The 15,402-nt window shown below is 39.9% G+C and overlaps 1 protein-coding gene across 1 annotated transcript in view; it reads left to right on the forward strand.

The window, feature by feature from the left end:
• The first annotated feature begins 8,986 nt into the window (after positions 1-8,986).
• si:ch211-186j3.6 (neural-cadherin) overlaps positions 8,987-15,402 on the forward strand; it is a 203,913-nt gene continuing 197,497 nt past the window's right edge. Inside the window, exon 1 of the mRNA XM_056750824.1 lies at positions 8,987-10,108. Within this exon, the coding sequence (XP_056606802.1) occupies positions 9,118-10,108 (991 nt within the window). The 5' untranslated portion in view covers positions 8,987-9,117. The remainder of the gene's footprint in view (positions 10,109-15,402) is intronic.

Below are 15,402 nucleotides of genomic sequence, written 5' to 3' on the forward strand. Positions count from 1 at the left end.
GTGTGTTCCGAATGTGTTTTTATACTCTACTAGTATCACACATTTAAATGGGAAGCTTTTTATATCTTGTATGTTATACCTTTTGTACCGTTCTGTCAAACATTCAACGTTTTCATTGTTAACAAACAAAACACATCCATCCCCCGCACTTTTGAAAAGCTTGCTACGCCCCTGTCCACACAAGACATAACACTCACAAGACAGGGTACTGTCATGACCCTGTCCACAAAACTAGAAATTTCAAGACGAGGACAGCACCATGACAACCATTTTGTGTATATATATCAATTACAATTAATATTACCATAGCTGAACTACATCATGGTTAAACTGTAGTAACTATAAGGAAACTATGGTTAATTTGTGGTTCATGTGCTTTTTAATGCAAATACTATAGTTAAACTATGTTTACTATAGTTAAAATATTGTTAATTTTAATCTCAATTATCCGATTCCAAATTGAAATTGATTTTTCGATTTCTAACCCTTAATAATATGTAGTCAAAAAGAGTGAAAACAACTGTATTTTCCTTTCACTAAAGCCGAATAAGGTCACTATAGGATATCGCCTTGGTTAGAGGTACATAAAAAATACAGATGTAGCGATTTAGATACACACGTTAAAACTTTAATGTTGCACTTATACATTTACTGTACATGCATCATATTTTGAGGTAAATGTGCGTAGACCTTTGAAGCAGTATTAGCAGGTGGGCCGGTATGCACTTCTCACATGTTGTCGGTACTTTGCCACTCTGAGTCAAAGCGTCTTTTTATGGGTGATTGTAATCCCATCACACCAGAGGGAGGGAGCACTTATGCTACATTCCAAACAACTGGGATTTCAGATATTCCCACCTGAAACCCAGAAATAACTGTCTGGAGCCGCACTCATAGTCACACATTGGACCTCTGAACTCTCGATCAACCCTGACCTCAGGAAGACGAGCCATCTCCGCAAAGGTACGCCCAAGATGCTTCCAGTGAGGTTAGCGCCTAGCTAAATGTCGACCAATCAAACGGAGTTTGTCGCAAGTACATGTATAGTCAAACATGGACACACATGTGTGTGACGATATGGACCTTAGTATCTTGTAATGCAAAATATACCAACTGAAAAATCAACAAAAAGTATTCCTCCTTACAGTCAGTGATGATAAGACATTTATGTGTAAGTGGTGAGACATGTAGTGTTGTTTTTAGATGTGCTTTAAATTAGTTGATCTCCGACTGTGTGAGTGATTGACACCTATGACTAACACAAGCCCACAGGATCATGAGGTATCACACATTACTAAAGGAACTACACATGCTCACGAGTCTTTTACCTTCCAGTAACTCATCTAATAACTATTCTCTTCTCAGCAGCTGCTGTTCGTGCCCCCTCTCTGGCAAACAACATAACGTTGCTTGAGCTACAGAAATAAATTGACAAAAAGATTATAGAAGATTATCCTGTTTATAATGGCAGTTTGACTGGACTGAATGAGGGAGGGGGGGGATGAGAAGAGAGTGGAACGGCAAGAAATCAAATCGTGTAGATTTGGGGGAGGTTGGGGGTGTGGCGCAGGGCCTTTTCCAGTCATCCCCAGGGGTGGAATAATTAAGAGGGGAGGATTATCTTGAAGACTCTTGCTCCACATCGTTTAAGGGAAACTGGGAAGAGGAAGAAAAGACATGATGCTGTTTAATGCTCCATTGAGTACATATTGCAGATGGGAAGTATGTGTGTTATGTGTTTTTGTGTGTAGGTATGTACTTTAAAAAAAAAAAATTCTCAGAAATGCAGTCATAGACTCAATTAATGGACATTTGAAGTGGTCTTCACCAAATGACAGGCTCATAGATAATTCAAATCATGTTTTGCTTTTAAATCTAATAATTTCTGTACTTGTACTTGTAGTATTATTGGGTAGATTATAACAATATTATTATTTCAGTACAGAATTGCAACCATAGAGTTGATGAGAGATGCTCACTAATATAATCTAAAGGTCTATGTGTGTGCTCGGCTCAGGTTTTGCCTACCCGTCACATTCCAGTATAGCAATCAGCAAGGATTGTAAAATCTGAAATCACCTACGTTGTGGGGAACAGCCAACAGTCCCCATGAGGGAAATTGCTTAATAAATACACTAAATAATGTCTTGGTGAAAATGTTAAAGATGCAAAAAAGTGTTTTGTGGGAGGTAGGTAAAAGGCTAGATATGAGAAGATATAATTAGGTCAGTATAAAAGCCACAGGGAAGTCACCACCATGTAAGAAAAACAAACGTGTGTGTGGTCACATTGTACACTCTAAAAAATGCTGGGTTATTTAGTTGAAAATTATCCTATACTGGGTTGTTTCAAATATAAACCATTTGTTAGGGTAATTTAACCCAATGGCTGGGTTCGTCCTTTTTTGACCCAATGCTTGGTTGAAAGTAAGCTGTGAACAACCCTGTGCACCCAGAATCTCATGAATCAACACTTCATACAGAGGTCGCATTAAATGACTTGCATCATTTTGGATAAACCTTAACTTTCAGTGAGTGGAAAAATGTCTCTCTGCGTCTTCTCCTTCATGACCTAACAGCAGCCTAAAGTAACTTGTGAGCGGGTAAAAAAATATTATGACCGATTTTTTATGAGCCTTTCCGTCAAAATTACGGACAAGTAAAAAGTTTATCTTAACCTCTGACTTCATGTTCACCCTAGTAATTATCCTTGGCTGTTAAGTCCCATTAAAGGCTCACAGTAACACTAAACGTGCAACACTTGACTGTAAGGAAACAAAACCAGGCACTACATGATTGGTCCAGTCATTTCCTCTGTTTGTCGATGATGAATGACCTGTTAAAAACGTACTTGATATTCTGTAGAGTAAGGCCCCTTTTATTTTGTTTGTCCTTTGCCTGTCTGAGTTTTCAGAATGCATACCCATATATAAATTGATCTAGGCAGAATGGTTGACTCTGGCAACATTGCTGAAATACTCGGTTAATATGTGTGGTGACATTTTAAAAAGTGTATCCCAGTACTTGGGGCTTTTAATGACTTATAGAGAGGCTGCCAGCTTAAGGAAAAGTCAGAAGAGGTGTGTAAATGTGAAAGTGTGTGTATGTGTGTTGCAAGAACAAAGCCCACTCATTTTTGTTTGATTCATTCTCTTGCTGCACCCTGTGTCTTTCACATTTTGCATACTGAAAAAGGCATCGTAACACTTATCTGCATATAGAAACAAATGGTTCTAGTGAGTGGTGGCTCTTCCCTCTGCAAAACTCTGCAGGTAATATAGATCTCTTGCATTGTGCTGGAATTATCTGTATGTTAGCATTTCATCTCAAAGGCACTTGTTTGGTAGCGTGACCCCCAGAAGCATTGAAATTTTGCCATCGTTCCACTTTTAAGAGCCATACAGAAACTGGTCTCTGGCAGAGCATATATTAATATAATGAAATATTTATGATTAACATACTGCTTACAAAAAAGTATTTATCCAAAATACACAGCTACTTTTAAAGGTCCAGTGTATGAAATTTGCAACACCGGTGAAGTTGTTAATTGTAACCGGAAGAGATTTGTACAAATCGCTAAATTTTTATTTCAGCATGCTTAGGCTACTTTAGCAAGCTTTTCTAACATTATAACACAAAACATACTGTATTAAATATCAGTTGTTCGGCTCTTTGTGCCATCAAAATAAATGTATGTGTTTAAACCACCCATTCTGTGGGGTTTTGGGTAGGAAGCAAGCAAATTATCATAACGCTTCATTATAATTTGGAAATCCTTCAAAGCTCCCAACGACTCAGGCTAACATCACTGAGTTGAACTTGATGTTTGAGCAGTCTTAAGCCTTACTGTTTTATGTCCAGCCAACTGGGAGCTCCATAAGTAACCCTTAACCTTCTCTCTCCCTTTCCACTTCAGTAACAGATCTCTTCATTTCAAGAGAGAGGAAAAAGGAAGAAGGACAGAGACAGGCTGGAATTTTGTGACATTTTGCTTATCAGCCATAGCTAAAAAAAACTTGGCACTGTCTACACACTAAAATACACGTTCTTGATGTACCTTATTTTCCAAGCTACAATTATTCTTGCTCTTCTTTAGTCATTCCATTCCATTCCATTCCATTTTCTACCGCTTATCCAAACTACCTCGGGTCACGGGGGGCCTGCGCCTATCTCAGGAGTCATCGGGCATCAAGGCAGGATACACCCTGGATGGAGTGCCAACCCATCGCAGGACACACACACTCACTCATTCACTCACACACTCACACCCTACGGACAATTTTTTCCAGAGATGCCAATCAACCTACCATGCATGTCTTTGGACCAGGGGAGGAAACCGAAGTACCCGGAGGAAACCCCCGAGGCACGGGGAGAACACGCAAACTCCACACACACAAGTCGGAAGCGGGAATCGAACCCCCGACCCTGTAGGTGTGAGGCGAACGTGCTAACCACTAAGCCACCGTGCCCCCTTTCTTTAGTCATATACTTCTAATTTTGTTTTGCTGCTGGTTCAGTCTGCACCATCAATGTCGATATTTCATCCAACCATTGAAAGGCACCTGTGGGTCTGTTAACTGAATGAAGAGAAGAGAACTGAGGAATTGGTGTGTTATTTCTGCTTCAATAAGAACTCTCTCTGTGGTAAAAATGTGTGTAAAACCAGCTGACCAGAAGGTCATGCCAACCGAATTATGGTCTGGCTTGAAATAGCATTCCCAGGAGGGCGCAGACGCACATAATTAATAATTTGCCTGTGAATCTGGTGAAAAGTCTTACTACAAACTCTTCAGGAGAACGTGATGGGATTTATAGCCTTGTTCACTTGTTTTGGGATTTTCGTCGCTGGTCTGTCGGTTGCTAGTAGACATTCCAGCCTCACCTGGACATTTTGGAGTCCTCCCCACCGTTTGCATACTGTTTTGCACTTGTTGCCTGGCTGGGGGGGATGCTTTAGAATTCAGAAGTTTTACATATTAATATTGCATATAGAAATGTATAGTCCATTTAAAATTTGACCTGTGTTTCTCTCTCCTATATATCTTAAATTTGTGCTTTCACTGTGAATGCGTGCGTGTCTGTCTGTGTGTGTGTATGTGTGCCTATGTCGATATGTGCAATTATGTGTACATATTGTGAGTGTGGAGCGTTCGTAAGTGGGTATGTCTGTCTTCTGCGTTTTCACATTTATTGGTTTTTACAGATATATGACTTTAGTTGTTTTGCTTATAGTCAATATGTCTCATGTACAGCTGCTTTGTAACAATGGAAATTGTAAAAAGCACTATATAAAAAAGTGATTACAGATTAGAAAAAGTTGCCATTAAAAAAAGTTGGTCAGGCAAAAGTGTAAGTGTATGAATTGTAGCAGAGCATAGTACATATGATGCACAAGATAAATGGTTATGAATGAATGAAGCAAGTTCACGCTAGATTTCTGACACACTTTCCCAGGTGTCATTTTTTGCATCCCATGATGGAGAGGAGACAAATCATATAGAACATTAAAAATGCTCACAGTATCATTAAATTCTCATCAATCTTGCTTACGCCCGACTGTAGTATTTTATTTTGGATGAATCATTTCCTCACTACCATTGGTAGCTGCCGCATTGCATCACCGCACTTGAAGTTAAACTTTCTCTACTTCTGTTGATTGGTTTCAAAAATCGCGTAGCCCTCAGTCACCATGTGACCACAAATGTTTAACTGGCTTTAAAAATGATAGCTGTCGTCATGTGAACATTCTTCATAGATTATGTACAAACACATGGATTAAACAAAAAAAAGAAAATCCACTTGTGGCTTTCTTTTTTGACTTGACCATACAAATATCACAGCATTTTTTTATTGCTGTTACTTTCTACCTCTTCCCCTCCCCAGCCAGAGAGGAATGTAAGTGATGAGGACATTTAGAGGAGGTTTATTTTGGTGAGGGATGTAATGAGCATGATTGTGTGCTGATTACACCCAGCCAACGTACTGGAGTGTCTTGGGTGAGCTGTGAAGAGGAGATGAGGGTAAAAGAGAGCGGTGACAAGCCTCATTAATGGAAAATACTCTGCTCGGCTGCTGAGGCCCTGCTGTTGATGAGGAACCTAACTGCTAGGCTCTCTAATTATGCTCTGTAACCGTCGTCCCACAGAAAGCAATAACCCTCTCTGCATATGCAAATATGACAGACCCGATCATTAGGTTTTATGCCTCAAAGCCAAATTGTTATTGTAGAGCCATTGAAGCCAAGGGCAAAGACGTAAAAGTCTATCACACATTTTTGACACATTTTTTACGAGCTTCCCTTAATAACGGAACAAATGTTAGCGAATGTCATGGCTAGTCAAGGGTAATGTGCCATGAAAGTATTGTTTAAAAATTATTTGATGGTTTGTTGAAAGATAAAAAAACAGTTTTAGATTTTCAGAGCCAAGAATGTATAATTTGGCTCATTCTCCACTTCATGTTTTCCAATATTTTGGTTAGCATGCCATATTGAAATGTTATAATCGTGCCCGCAAATTATGTCCCATATGCTCATGGGTCTTGTGCTCCCCTTACTCCCTTGAATATTAAACACTATTTCAAAACATGTTCCAGTGCTGATTTCAAATTCATGCTTTTAGAGGACAAACTTTTTTTGACTTTGATACTCTTGAAGGTAGTTGTGATACTGAGTTCTTGTTCGAAATCAAGACCATGAGAATATCCGCTGATCCACTCATAATGGAGTTCAGTGAACCAGCTTGAAGACTCCAGTGTGTGTGGACCTGACAGGCTTCTCCGTAACTATTAAAACTTTTCTCACATCTGTACGCTGCAAAAGAAGTGCCAACCTCTAAAGCCCCCCATTTACTGGGCTGGGTTGGCAACGGTTCCAGACAGGCAGCCAATTCACATAATTACTGTTTAGTAAAAATGCAAAGCTATATTAGTAAGCAAAACTATTTCTGCAAATAAAGTGCAAAATGTTTAGCTGTGAGGTCGGTTTGCTTGTGTATGTGGGTTTACCTAGATATTCTGCTGGGACCAAATTGCCATCTGTGGTTTGCTTAATTTGACATTCTCAATTGAAAAATAAAGTATGTTGTGTTTTTTCTGATGTTCTTTACTAGTTTTTGCTTTAGCTTTAGATTGGGATTTTGTTTAGTGTGTCTGTGTGTGTGTGTGTGTGTGGACTTGTTTTACATGTTAGTGGGGACCTAAACCTGAATGCACACCAACTCATGGGGACCCGTGTCACTGTGGGGACCAAAATTGATGTCCCCTCGGGCACAAAAGCTTAGAAATTGTACAGAACAATCATTTTGAAAAAGGGGGGTCAGGGGTAAGGGATAAAATATACAGTTTGTACAGTATACAACTCATTACGCCTATGGACTGTCCCGACGGAGATAATAAAACATATACACCCGTGCGTGTGTGTGTGTCCCCACAGTGTATAAAATCAAACTTGAGAGAGAGAGAGAGAGAGAGAAAGACTCAGAGTAAATAACTGTCACTCACTGTGTAGTGAGTAAGTGACACAGACGGAGAGCTAGATAGGGAACTTGTTGAATTGCAGTCCATATCGGTTTCCTGTCATCAACATTTTATCATTGCATGTCACACTGTGATTTATCAGCAGCAAAGTAAAACATTCAGAGCATGTTTGTATTTGATTAGTGAGAAGAACTCCATAAACTAATTTTATGCAGTAAATCAGATGAACTTAAACACAAGTTATGTTCTATCCACATTAAATTAGGTCTCCATTAATGTGTCTCGGAATGTCAGGTATTTTTTTATGCTTGCTTGCAGATTCACATGCAACCCGAGACTACATCGCTGACATACCATATTTGCACTAATCCAATTTACAGCTCAGTATATTGCTAAATTGTGTTCACTCTGTTGTCAGAATGGCGCGTTTCCAACTTTTGAATTGAATGTGTTGTATTGATCCCACTTGCAGCTTTACTTCCTTATCTAATGCTGCCACGATGGTCATGTGGCTGTCATTGATGAGCTATATTTTGTGGCTTGACACTCATAACAACCACCTTTTTTAGGCGTCAGACTAGGTTAATATTATTGCAGAGCAATTGAGAAGTCCGATAAATCTCTAATTGAAATTTGAATTCAGACCACCGCAGACAGATCGCCTCTAGCCCAACGTGGCTGAGAGAGAGACAAAAATCAATATGTATTAAAAAGGATGCTGCACAAGGCAATTAACGGCTCCTCCTCAACTTGTTGTTATAGTTTCTAGTGTGGCCGGACAGGCATGACATTTGAGATAAACATCATTCCAGTCACTTCTTCCCATAGGGTTGTGTTTCTCTGGACTAATTGCTTCATTGGAATGAATAACCTCTACCAAAATAATATAGTGACATTATTGTAAAATGACATTAAGTCAATCTTACAGACTCTTTTAGAGTCTTCAAAGTAGCCACCCTTTTCCTAGATTATACTGTAGCTGTGAACACTGGGTCTCTCCACCTACTTCATGAATTGCGCACCTTTTATTTTAAATAGTTTTAAGGGAGTGTTAACAGGGCTTATTTTTATACACTATAGAGTCTAAGGCTTCTTCTATCTATTTAAAGAAACTAAATAAAAACATATTTTTTTTTAATACATGTCTATTGTATAAAAGTAATTATAAGTCGAGCTCAAAGTTTCCAAAATTAAGTAGTGTATTTTTTTAAGGTTCAGTCCTTTCAGTCGATCTTAATAAAACCCAGATTTGGTATTTGCCGGAATTGTTTAACTTTTTTAATTGTTTTTTTTGTGGTTTGGTTACAGTTAACATAACCTGATGAAGGCATAATGTAAATATTAACAGCAGTACCCCCAATGGTTTCTTTTTCTTGAGCCAAGTCCCTAAATCCTACGGGAAAGGGCTCCCTTGAAGGATCCTTGTCTAGCTTGAAGCCACGCCCCCTCGCGCGTTGCGCTGTCCATCAGTGTAGTGCTGTTTTCTGAAACTCCACGAGCTCAGGCGCGCGCCAGAGCAGACCGCTGCTGAAAGGCAAGGCAACAGAGGGAAACTTCTGGCGCTTCATCAACGGATAACTCTGAAGAGTCATTTCATTCAACATGTTTCGCCATCTGAACACTGTGCTTTAAGCTTTCAACCATGATTTGGACTATTTTGTTACCATATTGTGCTGCTTTTGTGTTGGGAAACAAGACCGACGAACGAATACCTTTCTTTCACGGGCATGTGTTTGAAAACTCTCCACCGGGCTCCAAAGTGAACGGGCTGAGTATCCCGGTGAAGCGCGTCGACCCGCAGAGATGGTGCTCGGAGTCCGGCATGCACCTGAAACTCCAGGGAGACCGGAGCGAAGATTTTCACGTCTTCGCCCACCACCGACGTGGACACATATTACTAAAGACCTCAAACGTGCTGGATAGAGAGGAGCGCTCTGAGTATTACCTCAGCCTGGCGCTTTGCTGTCAGAGCTGCGCCTCAGCCGAGCGCGTCGTTGCCGAAGTTGCTTCTATTAAAGTGGACGTGCTCGACACGAACGACCACGAGCCCACTTTCCGCCACTCAGACGTGAAAATAACTTTAGACGACGCCACGGCCCTGAGGTCGGTGGTGTACACGGTAAAAGCAGAGGATGTCGACAGCGGCAAAAACGCCGACCTAATATATTACGCGCTGCCGAAAAACGGCAGTTTTTATGTGGTGCCCAAAACCGGCGACGTTCTCCTCGTGGACTCGATACTCGGTCTCGCGCAGCCCATAAAGTTCAGCGTGTTTGCGCGAGACCACGGCTGGCCCTCTCGAACCAGTCACAATATGGATGTAGAGATAAGTCCGCGCCAATGGCCGGCTCTTTCCCAGCTCGATAACGGACTCTCGAGAAAGTCCCGTTCCGTGATGGAACCTGACAAACCCATTAAAGTCACGGTGTCCGAAGACGCGAGTATCGGCTCGGTTATAATGAATCTACACCCGGTGAGGTTTCCGTCCGCCAGCTTTGAGCTGATACTACCGGACGCGGATAACTCTCCAGTCACAGTGAGTCGGGACAGCGGAGATTTGGTCATATCGAGGCGGCTCGACCGAGAGACGCGGCCGTTAGTGGAGATAACTGTAAAAGTGCAGGATAAGCGAGGTAAGCTGCAACATAAAATACTGAAATATCTGTATAATGGTTACTCCATGACACTCTTCCCAGTTATACCGTAAGAGTGTCTCCACTTATGGCTGCCAGTTCGCTCTCTCATGTGCTCATCAGTGTTCCAAATCCTTCTCGAAGTTCATATCTAGTTTTCCCTCATAACATATGCTGGAAGTTCACAGGAATCAAAGTTTAATTATCACTCGCGATAAAGTCTGACGTGTCACTGTCACAAGTCAAGGCGCAGAATGAAACCACTGATGCAATGCCATACTAATGAAAGCTTTCAAAAGCATCATGCGGTTTGCATTGTGATGAGGAAACCATGAGTGAGAAAGTCAGACGTTTCTTACTACAGTAGTACTTGATTTCTTCAGAGTCATTACATAATACAGTAAAATGTGAGCTTTCATATCAGCAGGAGCTAATGTGCATTTCATCACGCAAAGAACTCAATGAATCGAGATCTGCACCTCATGTTGTTTTGTACATCGAATCATGTTTTCCTTTTCCTGAGTCATTCATCTCGATTTGTACAGGTCATTCAATCAGTGCTCAACCATGTAGGTGTTTTTTCATGTGCCAGGAAGAGTATAAAAATGGTAAAAATATGAACCATTTTGTCACTGGGGCACTACCCTTTCAAAAAGTACACATTTACACCTAAAAAGTGCATATTAGGACCCAAAAGGTGCATATACATGTATTACAATCGAACATATTGTATCTAATGGACCTTTTTGAAAGGGTACTGCCCAAGTTACAAAGAGGTTCATATTTTGACCATTTTTTTCTTTTTGGGTTGGCCGTATGAAGGAGTTTTGTAAGGTACACGCATGGTTCGCTTTACTGAATTATTTCATATTGTTCTGTAATTGTGTCTTTTACCTGGACAATTTAAGCATGGCTAGGGTGATTTAATCCATTTTGGGTTAGAGTTTGTGCCCTTCTTTCTTTCATCTGCTAGCATTAGCCATGTAATCCCATCTCATTCACTTTCTCATTTAGGGGATTTAAGACTGGCAGAGCTGTTAGGAGCAGGGACGATGAGGCGTTTAGTGCATATTTGAGCAGTTGACCGGGCAAAATTTAGCAGTCTGTGATTTAATTAGTGTTGGTTTGTTAATCAGAGGATTTCTGCATGCTGGACCTGCGGCTGTGCAGCCACTGCTTTTTTCTTTGCGACTATGTTTCTAGCATATGTTCCAGGGTGTTTTTTTCTGCATGTGCGGATGTTTGCAGATCTGTAAATGTTGTGCAGTGTGCGGCCCTCTGTGAAGCTCAGCACAAACAATAATGAGGCCGAACATCTGGCATTAATCAAGAATGAGAAGAACGTCTGCTGACCTCGTGGTCATAGTTCTGTGGATGTGTATAATGAGGTTTCTAGTTACCAGCCAGCACACATATTTATCTCGAGTCGTTGTACATATGTACATATGTTGGAGGTGCTTCCTCTCCAGCCTGGGGATGTTGCAAATGCTCATATGTTTTAAGCTTAGCCTAATTGGATAATGAACATCATCAATCAATGTGTACTAAATCATAATATTAGGTTATATCATTTTAAATTCAACATAAAAAGTAGTGGCAAAGTGAGGGTGTGCATGCTTCAAAAACCTGTCCGTTAAAGGTGGCATCCTTCAAAAGCACTTGATGAGCTCCATGGAAATTGTATTACATCCTCAAAGGTATACTTTGATCTCTGTCTGGTGTTCAATGATTAATGTGTAAAGAAGGCCAAAACAAAATGCAAATGCATTGGGTTGGCCGGCGATTCTCTCAAGTGCAACTTTCTCCTCTATGACAATCAACTAACAATGTCTTGAGGTGAATGTGGAGTGTATTCATTATCTTGCACTGCTGTCAAGATTGCTGAATGTTAACAATTGATGTACTTTTCTTTTGTGTACCTTTCCCTTCTGAACTTTGTAAGCCAATTTTTCAAGCTTAATGTGCTTTTTTGATCCCACATCAAAATTTAACAGTACATTTAAGTGTAAAAATGTGACTGTCACTATTCTTGTTCTCACCGAGTTTTCAGTGGTTCATTTTAGAAGTTTATAGATCTGTATAAAGTAAAACTCCACATTAAGAACAAATGTTAAATGTAGTTATAGGTTCAGTGTAGAATGTTCAATGTAGGTCATGAAAGCTTCATAATATATATAATAACTCTAAAAGAAATGGGCATAATAATGTCTGAGATAGTTTTATTTTAGTATAGTATGTCCACCTGTCATGACACCCTGACAATCCATACTGAAAAATCTCTGCATATTGATTTCATTTATGGTATGTGTCCTTGGAAGAATTTAGAAACTCTGGCCAAACGTGACAATTTTGACTATATTTTCAATTTTTTCTTCCTCTTTCTTAGGTTTTCTCTCCTCCTTTTCGCCCTCATCCTCATTCTGTCTTTATCTTTCTCCAACCATTCTGCTTTCTTGTCTGAGCACATCTGATGCTGCCAGTCTTTGTGGTATCGGTGCTGTGGGATCAATTAACCCTTGCACAGAGGATGCTGATAGAGGGTTTGTGTGTGTGTGTATGTATACAGAGAAGGCTTTTTTGTGTATACCAATGACAGACCTCTAACTACTCTCAGTGCGATATAATCTTACCTTGCAGATGCCATTGGCTCTCTTGCTCATGCGTCTCTTTTTCTCTCAATTACACATGACAGAGTTGAGCTCCTTGTAATTCTGTGCAAGTTTTCAGATTGAAAAGAGATTGACACTAGCCAATTCTTCTCTCTCTCTCACACACAGTCTCTCTCTCATATATTTTCTCTGCCTATGTTCCATCAAGGTTACACATGTAATGTGCACACTCTGTTATCCTTGCATATGGAAGATGTGTCAGTAGGCACACTATTTGCATTAGATCAGGCTGGTAAGCATGTGTTTTGCAAAGAAGATTCTGTGCCCCACTAGTAATAGCCCACAGAAACGGGGCTTAATTTGAATGACAGACTCAATGTTTTTGCTGGGTCTTGACCAGCCATCAATGCTAAAAATCTGTTAATCTGGTCAGCATGAGCCTAAGAGTTACCGCAGCATATGGGGAGCTACTTTCACCAGGGTTACACAAGAGCTAGCGAATGCCTCATAGGGTCATATATTGCTACGTGCACACAAACGTCAGTTTTCCTTTGTCATGAATTTAAATATATGCGGCTATTATCTCACTCTTATTAATGCGGTCTATCACATAAACACATAACATAATGTACAGTACACCTTAAAACATATTCAGTCTTCCACAGAACAGTACGCTCACTCACATGAAGTGCCTCTTAAGGATCCGTGTGTAAAAGTGTTTTTGTACTCTTGAACATTTTGTGTTTTCTTAAATAGAGAAGGGATTTAATTGTGAAACACGTGATGATGTCCTTGAATACGTTTTTTTTTTTTTGACTTGTCGTGATTGAGAAAATGTTTTCTATAAACTCCTGACTGAATGGCAACACAAGTACAAAGCTTTCAAACAGATATTTCATTTTTGATGTTCTTGACCCACATTTAAACCAAACAATGAGTTTAGATAAACCTTTCCTGTAAACATTACATTTAATTTTTTTGTAATTGTTTAAGTTGTCTTCCTTTTTCAGAAAAAAGTTCAAGAACAACCACAATTTGACTGCAAACGTTATTTTTAGCTAGAGAAGTTGAGAGTGAAGGTTTAATTATCATCCCTATTGCAGGTAGGAGGAGCAGGAACAACAGAGCAAGAGAAAGTTTATTTGAGCTACTAGTGCTTGTGGGTGCTAATGTTTTGGTGTTCACTATGAATGAAGCAGAAGCACAGGGAAATATTGACATGTCCAAAGAAGAAATAATTTCAATTATTAAAGTAAAGTGAATTAATTAATCAAGGAAATTACATTTTGTAACAACATAACAAACATAGGAAGAACTCACTTTAAGAGAGTTGCTACAGGTTATGCAGTGCCTCAAGGTAAATTAATTTATGTATGGAAGATAAACATTTGAAACTCATCTAGAGGATGAGTCACAAATTCTTGGCTCTGCTAAACCTCATTGTGTAGTTTTATAATAAAAAGTCAGAATTTGTTAGGGAGATATATGCGGCAACAACCTGTTATATTTTTTTATATTTCTGACAGTCACATAGTGACTGAATGAGGAGGAGGATGTGTTTATTAGGGATGCTACAATTCTCAATATAATATTGAATCGTTCGGTACGACCTCCACGGTTCAGTACCTGTATACACATACCTGCATACGAAAGCAGCACGTCCGCGTTGCTCTCACCCCGCACATACAGAAAGAGAGCATGTACAGGAGGGCTTTTCATTTGGCGGCACACGGGCCGAACCCGGCCCTGGATGTAATTTGTTTTGGCCCTTCAAGCATAGTGTGAAAAGAATCTCTAGAATAAATTAAATCAGTCGGGAACTGACATTACAGTTATGAAGTGACGCGCTGTTCCATTCAGCATGAACTGCAGCAGCACAGTTTGGCGCCAGTAAATTACATACAAAGTCAATGCAAAGACCGCATAGACAGGGCTGTCACATGATGAACGAACGACTCGAATCCGAAGACTCGAGAGGTGAACTAATCAATTATCTTTCCGGCTCTGATTGCATTTGTTAAGCATCCGGAGCATATTGCGCAATGAGCATGCGCGATTGAACGAATCACGTCCCAAGACGACTCGTTCTTCTTGAGTCACATTTAAGATTCGTTCACGAACGGCCCATCACTACTCGCAAGCAGTCTCTCCTGTGAGACACGGTGAGAAGGATGATGACGGATGAGAACATTTATTAGTTTCATTTCTGACTCTTCGCTAGCACGTATATAGGACCATTTATAAAGTAGGCCTACTGAGGCAAGGGCGGAGAATAGCGCGTCGGAGAACAGGTTGTTAGCCTATGTAGGTTAGTGTTGTTTCTCTGAATTTCTTATTTTGTTTTGCAGTTTCAAAATACAACCAATGAACATGTTGAATGTAGAAAAGCCTGCTTTGGCATCTTACAATGAACCGATGTTGTTGTTTTGCAGTTTAAAATACAAAATCAGCATGCTTAAATGTAGGAAAGAACTTTGGTAGTCTTGGGCAAAAATGTAAAAATACAACATACTGGCTCTCTTTTTAATGCCCTATGATTGAATAGCGGAATCCAGGCATGTTTACTGTATAACACGGATTGGCACAGAATCTGACAAATTTATAATTTCTTAACCAAAATGTAGGAACTAACTTCAAATTCAAATTGTGCATTTACTTTAGAAATATTCAAATGATGTTTATATA

The sequence above is a fragment of the Triplophysa dalaica genome, chromosome 1 (genome assembly GCF_015846415.1).
Source record: "Triplophysa dalaica isolate WHDGS20190420 chromosome 1, ASM1584641v1, whole genome shotgun sequence".
In the NCBI taxonomy this organism is placed as follows: domain Eukaryota; kingdom Metazoa; phylum Chordata; class Actinopteri; order Cypriniformes; family Nemacheilidae; genus Triplophysa; species Triplophysa dalaica.